We start from the raw sequence: 18,318 nt of genomic DNA, 5'->3' as shown, positions 1-18,318 counted from the left end.
TTAGCATGACATAACCTGTACTTTAACCACCATGCATTCTGTGAAACTACTCCTAAAGGTAGTACTCATTGAGAGTTAGAGTGTGAAGGACACACGAAACACCAGAAGAGAGATAAATGCTTGGCCACTCAGCTCAGGAATGACCTGAACCACACAGCTGTTGGGAACTTAAATGCACATTGCTCTCATACAACATAGGCTGCCCAGGGAAGTGGTCACAGCACTAAGCCTGTCTGACTTCAGGAGTTGGGACAATACTCTCAGGCACAAGGTGTTATTTTTGGGGTGTCCTGCACATGGCCAGCAATTGAACTTGATGATCCTGATGGGTCCCTTCCAATTCAACATAAAATAATCACAGAAAGAAGCTATATATTTTAAATAAATTTCACTTCATTATCTGCTTTGTTGTGTGTTCATACTGCAATGGCTGGGTGATTCTATTACCTTTGTTCTGTATGATTTAACAAAATATTAAAGGGATGCACGTGGCAAAGCAAGATAACAATTCTAACCATATTCTAAGTGTAAAACAAACAATAAAATTTAGATTCTTTTCTTTGGAAATTAGTTTGAGTTTTTTAGGTTCTCTGTGAAAAAATTGGAAAAAAGCAACACCAAAAAAAAAGTGTAACTCATAGCTCTGAACAGACAACTTGTCTCCACTATGTGGATCTACATCTAAAATGTAAAACCTACTGGGAATACAGACCAAGCTGATACTTCTACACTCTGAAACAGTGTTTCCAGTACCCAGAAGGAAATGGGAATACAAATATGAATTCAGTAGTCTGAATCTAAGAAGAAATACCAGCATGAAACAGGAAACCAATAATGAAAGAGAAGATACAAAACCAAATTTAAAATAAGTATCTGAGCCTTTTAAATTTTTTATTAAAATTCATTTTTAAAAAGCATTTACACCTCCCATTTTATAAGCTGATTACTAGGAGAAGCAAAAGAAAAACTAACTTTTAAAAGACAACAAAATTATCTTCAATAACTTGAAGCTTCAATATTGAGCTCCTCTGGCTTTAAAATAAGGGCTACTAAACTGTCAGTGCAGAAAACTCATTCAACTTCATGCTTTACTAAGACAGCAAAAGGCAATAAACCCTGAAGAAGAGTAACTGTCTGCAAGTAATAGTAAATCAAACTACTAATATTAAAATGTGTTTCAGTATCTCCACGTAAAAGATGACATGCCTAGAAGACAAGAAAACATCACACTATTTAAATGTCTGCATGAATAAGCTTACTTCCTAATATGACAGCAAATGATCTGAAGGTACTTTAGCACATACAGTCAAAGTTTATATATTGGCACGAGTAAAGTCGTCTTCAGATCTGAAAAGTCTCATGTCAAGTCAGCCTAGAATTTCAGCTGCAATTTACTCTCATGATGACTTGTTCTGTTTCATACATGAAAATTAAAGTTTATAGAAAATGGGTCCTACTCTTTCATTTTGAAATATCAAATGCTATGTAAAATGCAGCAACTTTAAATTTCAAAAAACTGTATCTTTACACTGCAACTTTCTTACTTTAGCAAAATCTTTTATATGTTATTGTACATTTCAATTTATAAACTTTCTGGTAGTAGTGGCTGCAGGCAGGCTAATAAAAATTAACACAAAGCCAAAATCCTAGAAGAGTTACCTTTTTTGAGCTATTGGGATTGGTGGAGTTATGAGATGTTGAAAATAAAAAGGCCTTCAGTGTAATAACTACAGCTACTTCTAGGACTGTATTCTATGACTATAAGCTGTCTGAATCAGCCAGAACCTGCACTTAACATTAAAAAACCATTTCGTAAAGAAAAGTGATGTAATATTCAGGTGATTAAATATTTGTTGAATCCATTGTTAAATATTTTCCATTAAATCCATTATTAAATATTTTCAGGAATTTTATCAGTTGCTAGCAACTAATGTGGATTTCATAAAAAGTCTTTTATGAAATGAAGTTAATATGAAATTAAATTTAGCAACCCATCACTTCAGCAATTATTATATTTTCACAGTCATTTGCTTGCAAATCACCACAGTTATTACAGTTCTATCAGTCAGAAGCAGAAGTTATCTGTGAAATAATAGCAAAAACCCCCCAGTGTTGAATTGCATGGAGAAAATTTCATAGCAGTGCTGGCTTTGCGCATCTGTTGCTAAGTCATTGATCCTCCTCTCTGATAGGCTGACATTCTTCAACACAATACAAGAAAAGCCACTCTTACAGACAGAAAAGAAACTACTACTTCTTTGTAGTTGTATCAATTAGACAGGGCCTTCTGCAGGGAAGAAGGAAGAGGATAGAGAACAAGGCAGAAAGAAGATATTAAACTTTCAAAAAGTCAAGTTTATCTATAAATCTAAAGACAAAATGAGAAAATTCAGATATAGTGGATCATAACGTGCTTTTTGAAAATATGCATGGCCTAAATTTATAAAAGACCTTCCCAAATACTGTATGAAGGCCTTAGAAATTCTGATTTTTGTTGTCAAACTGCCACACCAAGCACCCACTAATTTAACCCTTTCAGGGACTGACCTGGTTGCCTTCCATATTTAAAAAAAAAAAAAAAAAAATCTTGTCTGGAACTGACACAAATGAGAGGAGAATGCATATTACTCTGAATGAAAGAAAAGGTAGGGATATAAACCAGCCATATCTATGCTTAATTTAGAGTTAACTGATTCATTTTTCATTCCTAATTTTGTATCCATGTGCACCTCATGCCTTCTGTTCAGATTCTGATGAATACATTATATATTTTTTGAAGCCATGCTACTGGCATTACACATACAAATACTCAAAAAATACAGCTAACTGCAAAGAAGCAGATATGGGCGAGATAAAAACAGTCCATGCTTTCTACAGAAAGAAATGTCACTGACTCTACAAGGAGCAAACCTAGCCAGAGGGAAGCAGCCTGTAATATGCAATACATTTTCAAAGTGTTGTTAGGTAGTAGTATCATGACATAGAAGCACAGGAATTTTTTTAAAATTCAAACATATATACTAGAAAAAGAAATTAAATAATAATCCCAGCCATAACAAGTAGACTATATTATCTAACTTCCACTCTCAAGCTAGTTGAGGAATTTTCCAAGTCTCTATCTAGCTGTAAATATGGTTGACATCTGAAAACATCACCCCACAACAGCTGGGTATTCAACAGTCACAAAAATGTATATAAGCTGATCATCTGAGTTTTAAACATTCCTGGCTGATCTCAGATACAGTTAATTTGTCTGATGGGTAAACTGTACCTGCACAGCGTAACAGCAATAACCTCAACAGAGCAGATCTCTGAAAGTATGAATCTGGGTAAAGACACTCCCAGGGTAGGACTCAGCTCACCCTAATTTCAGACATCAGCAGTGTAGTTCCCACACAAGACCAATTTCTAGCCTCCCACCGAGGTTAGTGGAGATCTAATCAATCGAGGCAACAGTCTGGGAAGTGACTGCATTTCAAAGCAAGCCTTTCTCAAGTGCCTGTCAATTAGAGGTAAGACACAGCTTCCTAAATATACTGACTAGTGTCAGTTGACATGTCACAAAGTATGCAAAATATCTACCCAAAACACGCAGATTTGGTGTTGTATACACAAGAAACCTGCATCCTTTTGAGAGGCAGGTGAGATGCCCCACTGAGAGACAACAATGAGGCTAGAAAAACCTGTATTAAGGCAACTGACTCCTGCATTCTACTGTGCATAATCAGCAGAGATCTAGCTCAGAAGGAGACGTCTTCACTGCAGGCACCAAAAAAAAGAAGTTAATTCTATTTTGGCAGCAGGAATCCAGAATCAGTGTAAGTGGATAATATAATTTATCACTGACAAAGATTTCAAGTTAATTAAGTAACCACCACAGGTAATTTTCATTATCTAGGATTTCAAACCTTTCAGTTAAATGAACAAAGAAAGTGGGATTTTGTTAAGTGTTTTAAAATAAATTTTAATTTTTGAAGACTACTCTTCATCTATTATACCATGCGAGAACTATAAATGTGATCCAAGATCCTAGAGCAGCTCCTTCTGTGACCTTCAACACTTTAATTGCCTATTAGGACACCTAATCTAGGAAAAGAATTTTTACTTCTGGTTTTATTTATTAAAAAAAAAAATGAGGGAAATACCTATGCATAAAGCTCACTTGCAAACAAGAATTACCCAATAATTAATGTGTTAGATATGTAATATCCATGAATATTAGTGACATGTACTAAAAACATTCCCCAATTATTCAATTTCTCAGCATGACATTAATAGTTACACAATAAAAGAAATTAATAAATTCTCCTTTACCAGGCAGTTTTTGAGAGACTTTCCGCCAAATCCCTGCTGCTTTACACAAGTAGATAGCTAAATGTAATGGCATTACAGCCAGAATGTACAGGATTAGAATGATTTTTTCTGGTTAATACACATCTGTAACATGCAGTGCTCAACCAGTATCCATTATTGCACTTTGTTGGTGCTGTCAGTCAGTAGCTCCTGTGCTAAGCTAAGTGTGTCACTTTAAACAAAGTTAAATAAATCTCTATTTTATAAGGACAGAGAAAAATAATTATTGAACTGGAAATACAGCTTCAGAGACCTCTGCAGTGAGAACTAGAAGTTTCCACTCTGTTTTCAAGATCACTTAACACTACTAATCACTCAAACCACAGAAAGCTTTCTTTGGCATATGAAACACATATAATATATCCTCTTTATTACAGAAGAAGAAAAATCAATCTTTTTAACATGTTTCCTAAAGTATGCCCACATAAGTATATGCTATGTGACTGCAGACCTGGGTTGGAATCTTCTGGGAATACATATAAACGTAAATTAACAGCATGGGTTAATAATACACCAAAAAGTACTTCCACAGTCCTTCTACTGCTGACCACTGTGATCAACTATTGCCATTTATTTACCTCCTTGTCTACAGATCCAAGGAGCTTTCAGACATTTATATCATAAACCTTCCTACAGGAGAGATGCTCATACTTTCTTCCCTATGTGTTGCACTTACCCAATCCCTTAGGAGTAATGCCACTGCTATCAGCAGGGTTGACCACCCAGTAGTAGTATTTCAGCGTGTGCATTAACTGCAGCACCGTGCCCACTCTGCGGATGGTGTTATAGATGGTAGCAGTCCCAATGAATTCAGCTGACAGGTAGGTGTACAAGGATAGCTGCACCTGAGGAATGAAACAGTTATGAATACAACATCTCTATTAGTAACCTTAAATTGTAGGGGTCTTTCCAGAATAGACTTTGGATATGATACAAAAAACTGAAAAACTAATTACAACTCTGGTTAGGGCAGGGGCTGCACTGGTACTTAGGAATGATTTAAGTAATTATAAACATACTGGCTTGTTTTTTATTCTAACTTTTTATACGAGAAGTATATATTTTCAGTTTTTAGGACAATGTCACGTTTCACTTTGGTTTATATATCTCAACTATGATTACTTAGGAAAGCAAATAATTCATTATTATCAGAGACAAACGATGACATTTCAGAGATTTTATCAAACTAGAATACATAATTTGGATTAAAATGAGAGCTTACAATAATATGTAACAAAACATTTTGCCTGCAACTAAAAATAAGAAATTTTAGGCTTAATCTGTAGGAAAACAATGTAATGCAATCACTGAAAAAGAGACTGAGTTTCTTGTAACAGTCTTTTCATATAATCAGACAGAACCTTAGGCAATACTTTAACTGCTTTTAGGAAGTTATAAAAGAAATTGGAGTATATAGTTAAGCAGTGTACAGACTTCATGATCTAAAAATCATTGATATTACCATGTTTATAAAAAGAAAACCTAAAAGAGAAAAGCCAAAAACCTAAGTAGAAGGTTATAAAAGAATAAAGGTATTTAATTTTGTTGTAGGAGAGTCATAACATTACTCAAGTGAACCATTACCTTTGCAGGGGTATGTATCCAGATAGCAGGATTAAAAAGAATGTGATCACATAATTGCTTCAGCAGAGGTGCTCCATGAGATAATCCATCCAAATATTTTGCAAATGACAAAAATTGTTCCAGAACTGCTCTGGTTATATGAACTCTAGATGACTGGGGGAAAATAATCAGAATGAAAAAAGATGAAGTAAAAATCTTCTTTAATATAATTACAGCAGAACTATGAAGCAGTATTTTCACCTGGTTCATCATTGCTAAATGTGTGCAGCCTTACATATTTTGATCTCATTGAATATGAAGGCAGTTTATACTGTCTAACAATTTATTTTTTGGGTGTTTTTGGCATTTTGCTTACTTGGGTTTGTTTTCATTTTATTAGAACCCATCCAGGATCCTACATTTTACAGCATAATTCTTGAGAACTTCAACTAAAGTCCTTATCTCTTCTTAAATTAAAGAAGTGTCTTATCGAAATTGGGTGTCTCAGTGTGTGAACACGCATTATTGGAAGACATGCTTTCGTTTCTTAAACTTAAGTAAGTATTTGAAGGAGTTGGGTTCAGGGTTTTCTCAAATTCCAGGGCTCTGTCAGTTTCATAGTGTATGCCATAAAATCACTGGTGAGACCTGCTCCTATGTAGTAACATGGCATGAGGACTTGGAAAAACTTCCTTGCATACTAAATTAACAGATGAATAAACCGTAAAAATTCTTCTGCTTGCCTTCTCCACAAAATGTCAAGCACTGGAACAGGCTGCTTAGGGAAGTGGTGGAATAACCATCCCTGAGGTATTCAAAGTTTTATAGATGTGGCACTGAGGGACAAGGTTTAGATGTGGACTTGGCTGTGCTGGGTTAACAGTTGGACTCCACCTTAAAGGTCTTCTCTAACCTAAATGATTCTGTGATTCTATTTTTCAATTATTTTTAATGCTGTAGGTATGGTCTGGGAATATGGAGATTTATTATTTTTAGAACTGAGGTCTACTTGTCAATAATACAAGCTCAGCCTGGATAATGAATTTCGCTTGTACATCAAAATTCTCAATAAAGAATCTGCAACTAATAAGAACAAAAATACTGTTTGGAAGTTCAAGTAAAACAAACAAACAAACAAACAAACAAACAAACCCTGTTGTCTCTGAAGCATTTGATTGCATGCAAATGAACAACAGATACAACAGATAATTTACAAATAATAAAATTGAGACTAGGAAACAAAGGGATTTTTTCCCACCATGTGTGCCAACTGAATATAAGCAAATATTGAAAAAAATAGAGTACATTCTTTCAAAAAACTGCAGCTAAGTGAATACAACATAAAAAAAAACTGCCCAGAAAACAACATAAGTTTTAAGAATTATGCTGTGATCAATGGAAATCCTTTTAAATATCCACATGCCCAAGCCTAATGAACATAGCAGGTGTTAATTAGAAGAGCATGTAGACTTCTAAAAAAAATTGTGTACAACATTCTAAACTGATGTATTACATGTGTATAAACCACAGTGCTCTATTCAGGAGAAAGCCCTCCATGAGGGCTCATCAGTCTGTCTCTGCATAACTTATCAAACCAAAGCTAACAGCTTTGTAAACTCATTCTGGTTGTGGCACAAGAAAACCTGCCCTTGGAAAAAACCACCACCTTAGGCTAGTTCTTTGAAATTCTAAATCACACTTGCTTAGTAGAGGAAACAGAAGCACAGAAAATCTGCTTTTAGGTATTGAGTGAAGGTATTTCCCCAGCCGCAAAGAACAAAGGGAACAGAATGAGAAACACTACTTATCATTCCTCCTCAAAATTCAGAACATCTTTGAAAGGTGATACTACGATTTTTTTTTATCTTCTGCTTAAAAGATTGCTATGCTGACCTCATGGTAATAAAAACCCAGTAGTAGACATTCAAGAACATCAGAGACATGGGCTTCAATTGTAGTGGAATCACTATCTTAGCATAACTGACAGTAGTTTGGTCTCAGATTATTTACATTATTGAACCCCAGTAACAGGGTGTCATGAGGCAGGGAGGCAGGGGATGTTCCTCAGACAACTGCACTCAACCTGAGTTTTGTGGTAACTGCTCATCATGCCTGAAAACCAGCAAGTACAGGGAATGCCCCTTGCAACTACTTCTTTCAGAAATTAAATTTTGTTACAGATTTTCTTCAAAACACAGGGCAACTATTTTCAGAATTGAATCACAGAAGAATAATTTAACTTTTATTAACCTACACACACACACACAATCTCAGTTATGACATTTCTGCTATGTTTGTACAAATTAGAAACAAGAGAAATTTCCTAAGCAGGTTTGAGGGGACAGAAAGTGCAGAAATTAACATACTTTAAAGGGATTCACAAACTGATCTAAAGTAAAAATATAAATAAGAGAACAGAACCACCTCAAGAAAATCGATTTTTGGAATACTGGTATGTAAGAGGATGAGAAAGATGAAGGCACTCCTGTAGACAACTTTTAAAATATTTTAATTTGCAATACATTTATCACAAATATATTTTATTCCACCAGACATTTGAGCCAAGTGATTGAAAGTACTTCAATGGCAGTAGAAATACTAGGAACAAAGATAAAAACCCTCCAAACATACCTTTTCAAGGAGATAGCCAATGACTAGAAAGCCTTTTCCACCAAGCATTTGCTCTTGCATGGCTACTGAACTCTTAAGAAGCTCAACCAAGAAAGCCAATAGTGTAGCACTGCATGTAAAGAACAAAATTTTTTTCTGATTAAAAATGTTGCTTTCTCAACAATCACCAGCTATGAAGTGAATTGAAGTAGGCTTAAGGTGGTGAACAATTCCTTAAAAGAATACAAATCTTATTTTTCCTGTTAAGAAATTCCTCCATTGATTTTTCACATATTACAATGGTAGGAGTGGGAATTCATATTCAAACAAACACTGTCAGAATTCCTGGTTTGACCATGACTATGCCATGTTTTAAATATCCAGTCCTGGAGCTTGCAGTTGTAGCCAAAGTTTTGGCAGCTGAAAGAGGCAGAAGATGCTGAGAGGAATCCCGTAGACAGTGCTGGAATGACACTGGCAGGGGCCATGTCCAACATTTCACTATCCAGAGTAACTATGCTAAGCAGCAAAATTTGCAGCCGCTAGGTAAGTCCTCATTCCACACTTTTAGTCCCTAGAGTCACTACTAACACAGAAAGGAGGCATAAAATGTTTAAACATAGACACAGGCAATGACACCCATCACAAACCACAGTAGAACAACAACAGGGTGGAGAGCTTCCTTCAAACTTTCTAAAGACCAAACATGGGAATAATATCTGCCTGCCCAAATAAAGGTTAAGGATTACTTTTCATCCAGTTAGGAAAGCACAGAGAGACTCCAGTGGCTACAAGAAAATCACCCAACAGCCCATCCCAGCAGTATCTTTAAAGTGAAGTGTTCAGAAAGTACAGGGAGGGAAAGTGTTCAGAAAAGGTTACAGTATAGAAATGTAACAGATATGAAAGGCTTTAGGGGATGGAATTGGCAGGAAAGTGAAACTATGTTATGAAAACCAGCAGTGGAAACATGATAGATCAATCCACCGCCAGGAAAATAAATCATAATTGACTCCTGGGTATGAGAATAAAACAAAAACACGCTCATCTGTTGCTGAAAAACCCAGAGGAAAGGAAGAAAGAAAAAAAAAATGTGACAGAAAGGAAGTATTTACAATTACTTTTCAAATATCTCAAAAAAGTTGATGCAATCATAGCATGCATGGTAGTGCATATACACTGCATACAGTATTGTATGTATAATCATTTTTCCTTTTCTAAAAATTAAATACCTGTAACAGTTCCTAGCTATACAGACAAGCATCTGCAACCACAAAAATTCTCACATAGGTAGTAGGCACAGGCAAGAGTGAAAACTGTGGGTTTTACAGGTATAAAAAAGCGACTTAAAGAAAATTTCCAACCTGCATTTGATACATTTCAACTTTTCTTACAGTATCTAGTCATCTAAAGGTTCAAATAGAATCTCTTACTTTGAAATAAATGTCGAGATTGGTTAATCCACACCAGCACCAAAAAATAATCAAAGTGCTGAGGAAAACAAGATTTGTTCCATTTGTTGAGTAAGGCTGTCACATAAAAGAACAGAGGTAGCCCAAGTACATGCTGGGAACATGAAATAGTGTCTTGTCTTTCCTCACTGCTGAATGGTCATAATAATCCATCTAAAATCACATACAGAATGCTCCACAGAGTGTCAGCAATAAAAGAACACAGATAATATCCATTTACAGTACTGCAAAGCTTTTATCAAAACAGCCTGTCAAGCTGTCACATCAACTTCAAACCAGATTATATGCATCAATTTTTTCTTACCCCAACCAAAAGTTTCTATTGTATTTGTCATCTAAAATAAGAATCTAATCATTTTTACTACACGAAAATCCATAAGCAGATCACATAAAGTGTTGAAGATTTAATTTTTTTTAAAAAACTGGAATAGGTGAAAGAAAATTCCATTTAGATATATAGTGCTTACTACCATCCTCTATGAGTAACCTTACAACAACAAACCATCATGCATAAAGTCAAGAAACAGCATACATCTTTGCAGAATGAGAATTTAAATTACAACAGCAAATACTATTATATTCAAATGTAAAAAAAAAATACTCTTAAAATGGATTGTGATGATTTTTGTACCATGAACAGACTTCAGTTCGTTTTCTATTCTCAGAAGTACTATGTCAAAAGGCTTTAAACTTGTTTCACAGTTTACTTGTTCATTCTATGAATTTAGATGTAAACTCATGGGTTAGAGTTAGTCTTATCTCGTATCACTACAATATTTATAATACTGTTAGAAATTCTGACCGTCTCTGAATGCAAGCTGTAAGATACACTGACACCATAACAATAAAGATCTTTCCCTCCATTTAAGCACACATAAACCACAAGTCAACTCAGAAATCGTAAGTGACCAATTTATACCTAACCATGCCACAGACACAGACAAGCTGTGTAAGAAAGTCTTCCATGTAGAAAGACTACGCTCAAAAGAAGTGTAGTAATTCAGATGCAGCCAGTGCCCAAATATCACTTTTTGGATATTAACCACCTTTATGCAGGCTATGGCTGAACTAATTAATCCTGCCTACTCACATTACCTCTGCACAGAGCTACCTTAGCTGCTTCTGCAGAGTGATGCTACTGTTCCTAGTTTCCGGAAAATGTATTAATTTAGCCAATGTCTTTGTGAATGAGCTATGCTTTTACTTAATTCCAAAATGGCTTTTAACATCTATTGATCCAGACACATAAAGATACCTCAATCCAGCTCTGCAGAGTCAGCTCAGGTCTGCAGGCAGTAACTCTAACTTCTAATGCTTCTGCATTATCCAAGATTGCCACCATAAATAATAGAGTTGACTGCAGTATATAGTAATTCAAATCTTGGGATAGCACACATGAATGCATCATTACACCTTCAAGCCCATTAAAAAAAATCCAAGTACCAGAAAATGCAGCAGTTAAGGGGAACCATCTGGCCGGCACATAGAGGCACAATGAAGTTTAAGATGAATACGGTATAGGACCACAGTATTGATAAAAATTAACATAATAATTGAATTTAACTAGCAGTTTGCTCACATTATTATGCAGAAAATTAAGTAAGTAAAAGATTTGTAATATTTTAACTCCTAGAAGAACTATAAAATCAAAATGAAAGTTCTCACTGCATGTACAGTACTGAAGGATATTACTACTTGAAGATGATCAGGCAGAAAACAGACTACGACTGTCTGTGGGGTTGGGGTTTTTTCTCATGTTTTCTTTCTGGGGAGGGGTGGGGGGGAATTGTATGGTATTAATGGCTTGGGTTTTGTTTTGTGGACTTTCTCCCCTCAGATAGGTTGCTTAGACTTCTTTTAGCTGAAACTTCTATTTTGGAGGAGGAGGGAGGAATGAAACTGCCCTAAGTAACAGCTTTTGCACATAACACTGGCTTCACATGTAATGTTGTTCGCCTTACATATTTCACAGAGAGCATCTGATCTGCTTGAATTCTTAGATAAACTTTCCCAGCCTCTTCAAAACTTCTCTTTCCCCACACTGTCAGACTGACCTCAAGGAAATGTCTATCTAGATACAAAAATCCATACTGAAGTAATGTTTTTTCCCCCTCAATATTGCATTCTAAGAATTTAATCTAATTTGGAGGACTGTATCCAGAACTTCTAACAATTTCTAGGGATATTCAATTTATTTATTCACTTTGGCATCTGAACAAAAATTAAACCTGAAGATTTGAAATGTGGAAATAATTATCAGCAGAAGCAGGTTGCCAAAATTATTCTTTTAAAAAGGTTGTTGTTGACGGAGGGAAAATAATATTGATGAGAAGACTCTTGTCTATTGTCAAAAATTTTTCAAACAGAATTTAACAAACTTACTATCAACTAACGTGCATCAGATTGCTGCATAGTAATTGACATTACACATTAAACTTGCAAAATTCTGTGCACTGCTGCATAAAATTTCTCTCCATTCTTTCCTACTTTAAACACCCCTAGATATAAAGGATACTTCAGCCCATTTCTACATCACTTCTACATCATGCCCTTCTTAGAAGAGATCAGTTGTTCTGCAGTGGAGCCAAGACACAGATAGAAAATTAAACTATATATGTCAACCAACACTAAATCAGAGAACAATGACAATCACTGAAAATATAACTAACTTCTGGGGGAAAAAATCCAGTAGTTTTCCATTATTAAAAAGCAGGAGAAGAAAAAGGTTATAGACCAAAGCATGATGACGCAGTACCTCCAGTGGTTATGATACTCTTTAGAAGTACCTTAGAAGTCAGGAATTAAGAGCCTTAAGATAAAAGTGAAATTTACCTTAGTTTTTTGTTTGTTTTGTTGTTACAGTTCTTTTATTTTTAAACCACTACACAGATCAGTTTCTCTAGACTCCTCATTCCCATGATAATTTTCTCTGTCAGATTTTCTTTAATGTAAGTTTCTTCTTGGATTGTGCATTACAAAGTTATCTGGATTGGGTACTACAAAAAGCACCTTTAGCTAAGGTAGGCATGTTGCTTTGGAGATCTACGTATGATTATTAATCATAAACCATTCAACTTGAAGAGTCTGTATAAAAGAGAATGACGCAGGTATTTGTTTTGTCTGATTCTCTTTGGGAAGGAATCCTTTATAAAGATTAAAATAATTTATTTGTATTTTCTGCTTTTCCAAAGTAACACAAAAAGATTGTATTAAGACCTCCATCATAGGTGGTTAGTATGGCAACTATTGAAAATTAATCTTCGCATAAACAGATGAAGTGGTATTAAGGAAAATCATACACCAACAATTAATGTCTCCATGAGCTACAGCTCTCTAAAGTGCTTCCTTAGCTTCCAGTTTAAATATGTTTTTTTCTTTCTGTAAGCTTGTTGAAGAGAAAAGGGGAAGTGATTTCTTTCTTAAAGCTTTTCAATTTTTTTCTTGAAACGTGATGAAGCTAATAAGACTACTAATCAGGCTTCATTCATAAACATGAGTCAGCTGAACAGGTGTTGTGTGAGAAAACTAGAGAGACAAGTCACCTCTGCTTACAGGTAAAACATTTTGGGACACAGACTCCAGTAATAAATTAGCCACCCTCAGTAGTCCCTGGATCTTCTGGAGTATGCAGAGGTACAGCAATTCAGGAGTTTACAACAGATTTCTACCGCATGATAGCAGTGGCTGTATTTTCATTATAAACTCTTGTCCAGGCAGACCGATCTGGCACGTCACATTCACAGCTGGGAAAAATTCAAATACAACTGATTTTATCTGATCACAGCTAGGTCACTCTAGTGATGTGAAATGTTAGGTGTGATATCCAGCATTCCTCCTTTCAAAATAGAGAGGGAGAGGATTACCAGCGCTCAACAATGCAACTCTGAATTTTACACTGGAGACAGCAATGGACTGGGACCTTGGTTCTCCATGAGAGGCACAAAGGCAAACGCAACAACCTCAGGAAGGATTACTTCCAGACTTACTCTCTAGTTTAAATACCTGCGCCAGCTATGATAAGAAAATTATTGCAACACAGGATGAGAGGACAGGTTAGGGAAGTAGGATACTACATGTCATTCATCTTATTTGCTGCCATGGTCTTTAAGATAAATTCAATTAAACTGAAGACGTTAATAAAAATTTTTGGAAACTCATAGATTTTTCATCTTAGGCTAATAAATAAAATCAATACATCAAACTAATTCCTGTCAAGCTGGGTTGTTTCATATCTGTAGAAAATTACAGGAAGCCTGCCTATTTCTTATCAAACTATAAATCTTGAAAAGTAGAAGCTCAGTTATACCTGTCTAACTTATGAAATATAGATAATTTCAATAATTCTTTTATTTATGTTCAGATGATGAGGTTTTGGGTTCTGCTAAAAAAGTCCTTCTAATATTAAAAAAATCCAAACAATAAATCAAATAATTGAGAACCCTGAGCTTATTAAACAGACTTCGATATTTTCAGGAAAGAGAGAGGTGAGAAGGATTCAGAAAAGCAGTAGAACTAGGACAGCCCTCTGTTGCTGTTGTAAATATACTTTCATAGCTAAGACAGGTATAACTGACCATCAGATACATAAAGAGAGACAATAATCTAATAAACAAGGGGGAAAAAGGAAAGGACTCTAAGTGCACCACTTCGTTTATTCTACTACTCAAATGAACCTTTTCATGTTCAGCACTCTTCCCTTGTTACCCTCTTTCTTTGATTCCAAAAACATTTTATTCTTTTATTTGCCTACTTCCTTGTTCACTTCCAGAATTATTTTTTATAGATACCTATATCCCATTAAATAAAATATGAGAAAATAATGCACATACACCAAAACCATGTCAATTCAACATATAAATTGCATCTCATCAAGCAGCCATTTGCTTAAATTTTTTTCAATATGTTCTTGAGTTAGGACCACATCCTCTAGTATTATGCATTTATACAATCATATAGCATAATGAATTACAGATCTCTTCTTAGTATATAATCTAATTATAGAAGAAATGCATTGACTTATTCAAGAACATTTTTTTTCTACTTACAGTTCAACTAACTCCAGAAATGTTCTGCACATTTTCAATTAAACATTATGAATGTTCTCACTCGCTGGGCAGACCACACACTTGGGAAGAATTAGTCTTTATCTCAACTTCTAAAACTTACATTACATTTGCTCTTAATTTTTAAACAGACCTAGTTTTTGCTTTGTCATCTATTCCAGGTTCAGTTCATTAATGAATTTAACATACACTTTTATTCCTGTGTTGAGGCACATACACATATAACCTTCCTTAAGCTAGAATAAAGCATTTTTGTCTTCTGCTTTCCCAGTAAATGAAAGCATACAGGGATTTTTTTCCAAGCTTATTTCAAACCAAGAATTTCTTTTTGTATTTCCCTTACTTTACAAGGCTTCAATGCAAAGTACATCCTGCAAAAAAGACTTAAAAAATATTCCACATTAGCCAATACACAATCAGCTTTTCTGTCTTCCAAATTTGTTGGCAATTTTAGTATTAATTTTTTTTTCAGCTAACTATTTTTTAACTGAACTATCTAATGCAATAAGAAGTATCCAGAATAATTAATAGAGGAATATTACAGGCAGGAAAATAAAAGACATGTTCTACATTATTCACCTATTTTGTCATTTTATACACCATTTTGTCACGTAATTCAAATAGAAAAGCCAACTTATCTTGCCCCTAAACACACTTTTCTAGCAGGCTTTGGTTACAAATAATCCTCCAGGGAAACACCATACCAGTCATTCAGCATTACCTTTTCAGATTTGTTACCCCCAAAGATTTAGGCCACAAATTTTTCTGGAGAAGTTTAGCTACTCTGTGCTGCCTCTAGGACAGGAACCTGCCATGACAGGCACATGGTAAGACATCTTTTCAAAAATAACCATAGCTGAGCTAGTTTTGAGAATCGAGTCACCACACCGGGAGATATTTAAAAGATGTGCAGATGTGGCATTTAGGGACGCAGTTTAGTGGTGGACTTTGAAGTCCTAGGTTAATGGTTGGATTCCATGACCTTAGAGGTCTTTTCCTAAAGGATTCTATGATTCTAAGTGAGCATGGGTATTTGTAGGTAGTCCATTTCAGGCTTCCAGTGGAAGCATTAACATCTGTGAAGGCTTTTCAACTTACAGATGTCTTCATAGTATCAGAGGAAAAACTACATGAGTCCCAGCTTAAAATTCTCTTGGCGTGACCCCAGCCACTACTGCATTTGTGATATGGACACAAAATACCTGATCATAGCTCTATGACTCTCTGATCATATATTAATTAATTTTTGAATGTTATGAAATATTAATTCAAAGACACAGACTTTGAAAAGGTAAACAACATTGCACTCTCATGTAAAAGCTTATTGATTTCTTTCAAAAGTTGGATTAACTGTCATAAAACTACCCTTAAAGATTCTAGAGTGATTTGAATTCATTATTTAGTCATATCAGTTCTGTACAGTAAACTATTTTTTTAAAAGAGAATAATTTTTTAAAATAAACAAGGGTAACACATGGAAAAAATTAGAGAACATTCCCAGAAAAAAAGAGGAATAATTTTGTAAGCTTAATTCAGTTTCTATCGTGGTTAAAAGAGGCTTACCAAACTGTTGTTTCCACCTGACTGTCGTGCAGCTGTCGATTGTCTAACTGGGCAAAGAGAGGAAAAAGAACTTGGATCCCTCCGATGGAATGAATTGCACTGTGAATGGAGTGGGTTACAATAGCTTTCACATCCTAAATACATAAAATAAAGGAAAAAACACAATTAATCTCCATTTTAAAGGACAGCTAAAAATGCCATTTTCGAGCACTTTATTGAGCACACCAAATTGAGTGCAGACTTTTTAAAATTTTGTATCAATATTTATACTTCAATTACAATCACTACATTTAAAGACAAACATTAAACAGAAAATTTTCAGTATCATGGCAAACTGTGCCTTATAGTATGAAGTCTATATTTCTTACAGAACATTTTTTCCTTGCTTTATAAAGGAAGCAAAGAAAGAACAGTTTGAGTGAAAGTTACATTAAGAGCTGACAGAGCACAAAAGTACAATCTCTGTACACTAGCAGGCAAATAATCCTCTGCATGATATTCAGCCAACAGTAATCCCAGAACATAGCAGCACCAACCTGAAGCATGAGAGCATGGGGGGAGTGTACAAAAATTGAAGGATTCTCCTTTGGTGAGGATTCAAGGCATAGCTGAGCATCGGTGGCCTTTGCATTATAGGTGAAAGCAATGCTACTTGCGAGTTTCCCATCATAGAGCACTTGTTTATGGTGCTCAGCCAGATGAATGTCACTCTCGGATTTAAATTTGAATGTGCTCTGAAAAAAACCACAAGTTTTACAAACTAATTAATTTAGACAAATTCCTTGCCACAAAACGTGCAAAAAACTACATTGGGCTTGAGAGGGAATAAATAAAGTACTAAACTTTGCTTGCATTTACCAGTAGCCCAATGCAACTGAACAATGACTTAGATTTTATTCATTTAGTCTATACCACATCAATGTGTCAATACATTATTTGGTATTTTATGTATTATCTCTCCTTTCAGAGTCAGTTTTTACAAGTTTCAGAAGTAATTATCTTAAAAAAAGTCACATTACCAGCCATAAATATGTTAAAATAAAATTTAAGCATAAAATACATTAAAAATAAAGAACAAATTAAATGTGCTGCATTTTAGTTTATATGAACTCACTCAAATTAGAATATAAAATGCTATACTATGTTGATTAAAGGAATTTTGTTGAACAACATTAAAAACCATGCTTCGTTAACAGTCATGAGTGCATTTAAATAAACCACTTACAATAAAATAAAACCCAAAATAAATCATAAATGCCACATTTCACATTAATTATACTCAAATTCAGAGCTTTTTCAAGGAAGACTGAAGATTTTTTTTATTTTTAAACATAACGTGATTCATATCTGATCTAAAATTAAGTTTTTTGGCACCACTGACAAATCAATAAAGCACAAGAAGACAGATTTCTGTCTTTCTGCAAAGCATTGTCAGATTTACTTGACATATAAAAATCGCATATGACAATCATTTAACAGTGGCAAAAAGATAACAGGTAGTAACACAGTGCAGTGCTGTACTGATACAACAAAAACAAATTTATTAGCAGTGACCACTATTTTATTATAAATTAATATCTATATGTGTGTGTGTGTGTATACATATATATAATGTTATTGCTAAAATATTTACCAAGTTAAAAATAATTGATTTCTGAGATTATATGTAAACCATTTCCCTTGCTTTCACTGCA

At 34.8% G+C, this 18,318-nt stretch overlaps 1 protein-coding gene across 6 annotated transcripts in view; it reads right to left on the bottom strand.

Annotated features, from left to right (window-relative positions):
* Positions 1-18,318, bottom strand: part of NBEA (neurobeachin) — a 458,833-nt gene that overhangs the window by 327,128 nt on the left and 113,387 nt on the right. For all 6 annotated transcript variants that reach the window (XM_066176003.1, XM_066175999.1, XM_066176000.1 and 3 more), the window contains exons 9-13: positions 17,161-17,358; positions 16,625-16,758; positions 8,548-8,656; positions 5,938-6,090; positions 5,030-5,198 (exon numbers count right to left, since the gene is read on the bottom strand). In XM_066176003.1, the coding sequence (XP_066032100.1) occupies positions 5,030-5,198; positions 5,938-6,090; positions 8,548-8,656; positions 16,625-16,758; positions 17,161-17,358 (763 nt within the window). The remainder of the gene's footprint in view (positions 1-5,029; positions 5,199-5,937; positions 6,091-8,547; positions 8,657-16,624; positions 16,759-17,160; positions 17,359-18,318) is intronic.

The sequence above is a fragment of the Chamaea fasciata genome, unplaced genomic scaffold (assembly GCF_029207755.1).
Source record: "Chamaea fasciata isolate MVZ Bird 193981 ecotype frontalis unplaced genomic scaffold, bChaFas1.0.hap1 SCAF_2, whole genome shotgun sequence".
Classification (NCBI taxonomy): domain Eukaryota; kingdom Metazoa; phylum Chordata; class Aves; order Passeriformes; family Sylviidae; genus Chamaea; species Chamaea fasciata.
Note: the sequence above shows the minus strand (reverse complement) of the source record. Positions and strands in the feature narration are given on the sequence as shown.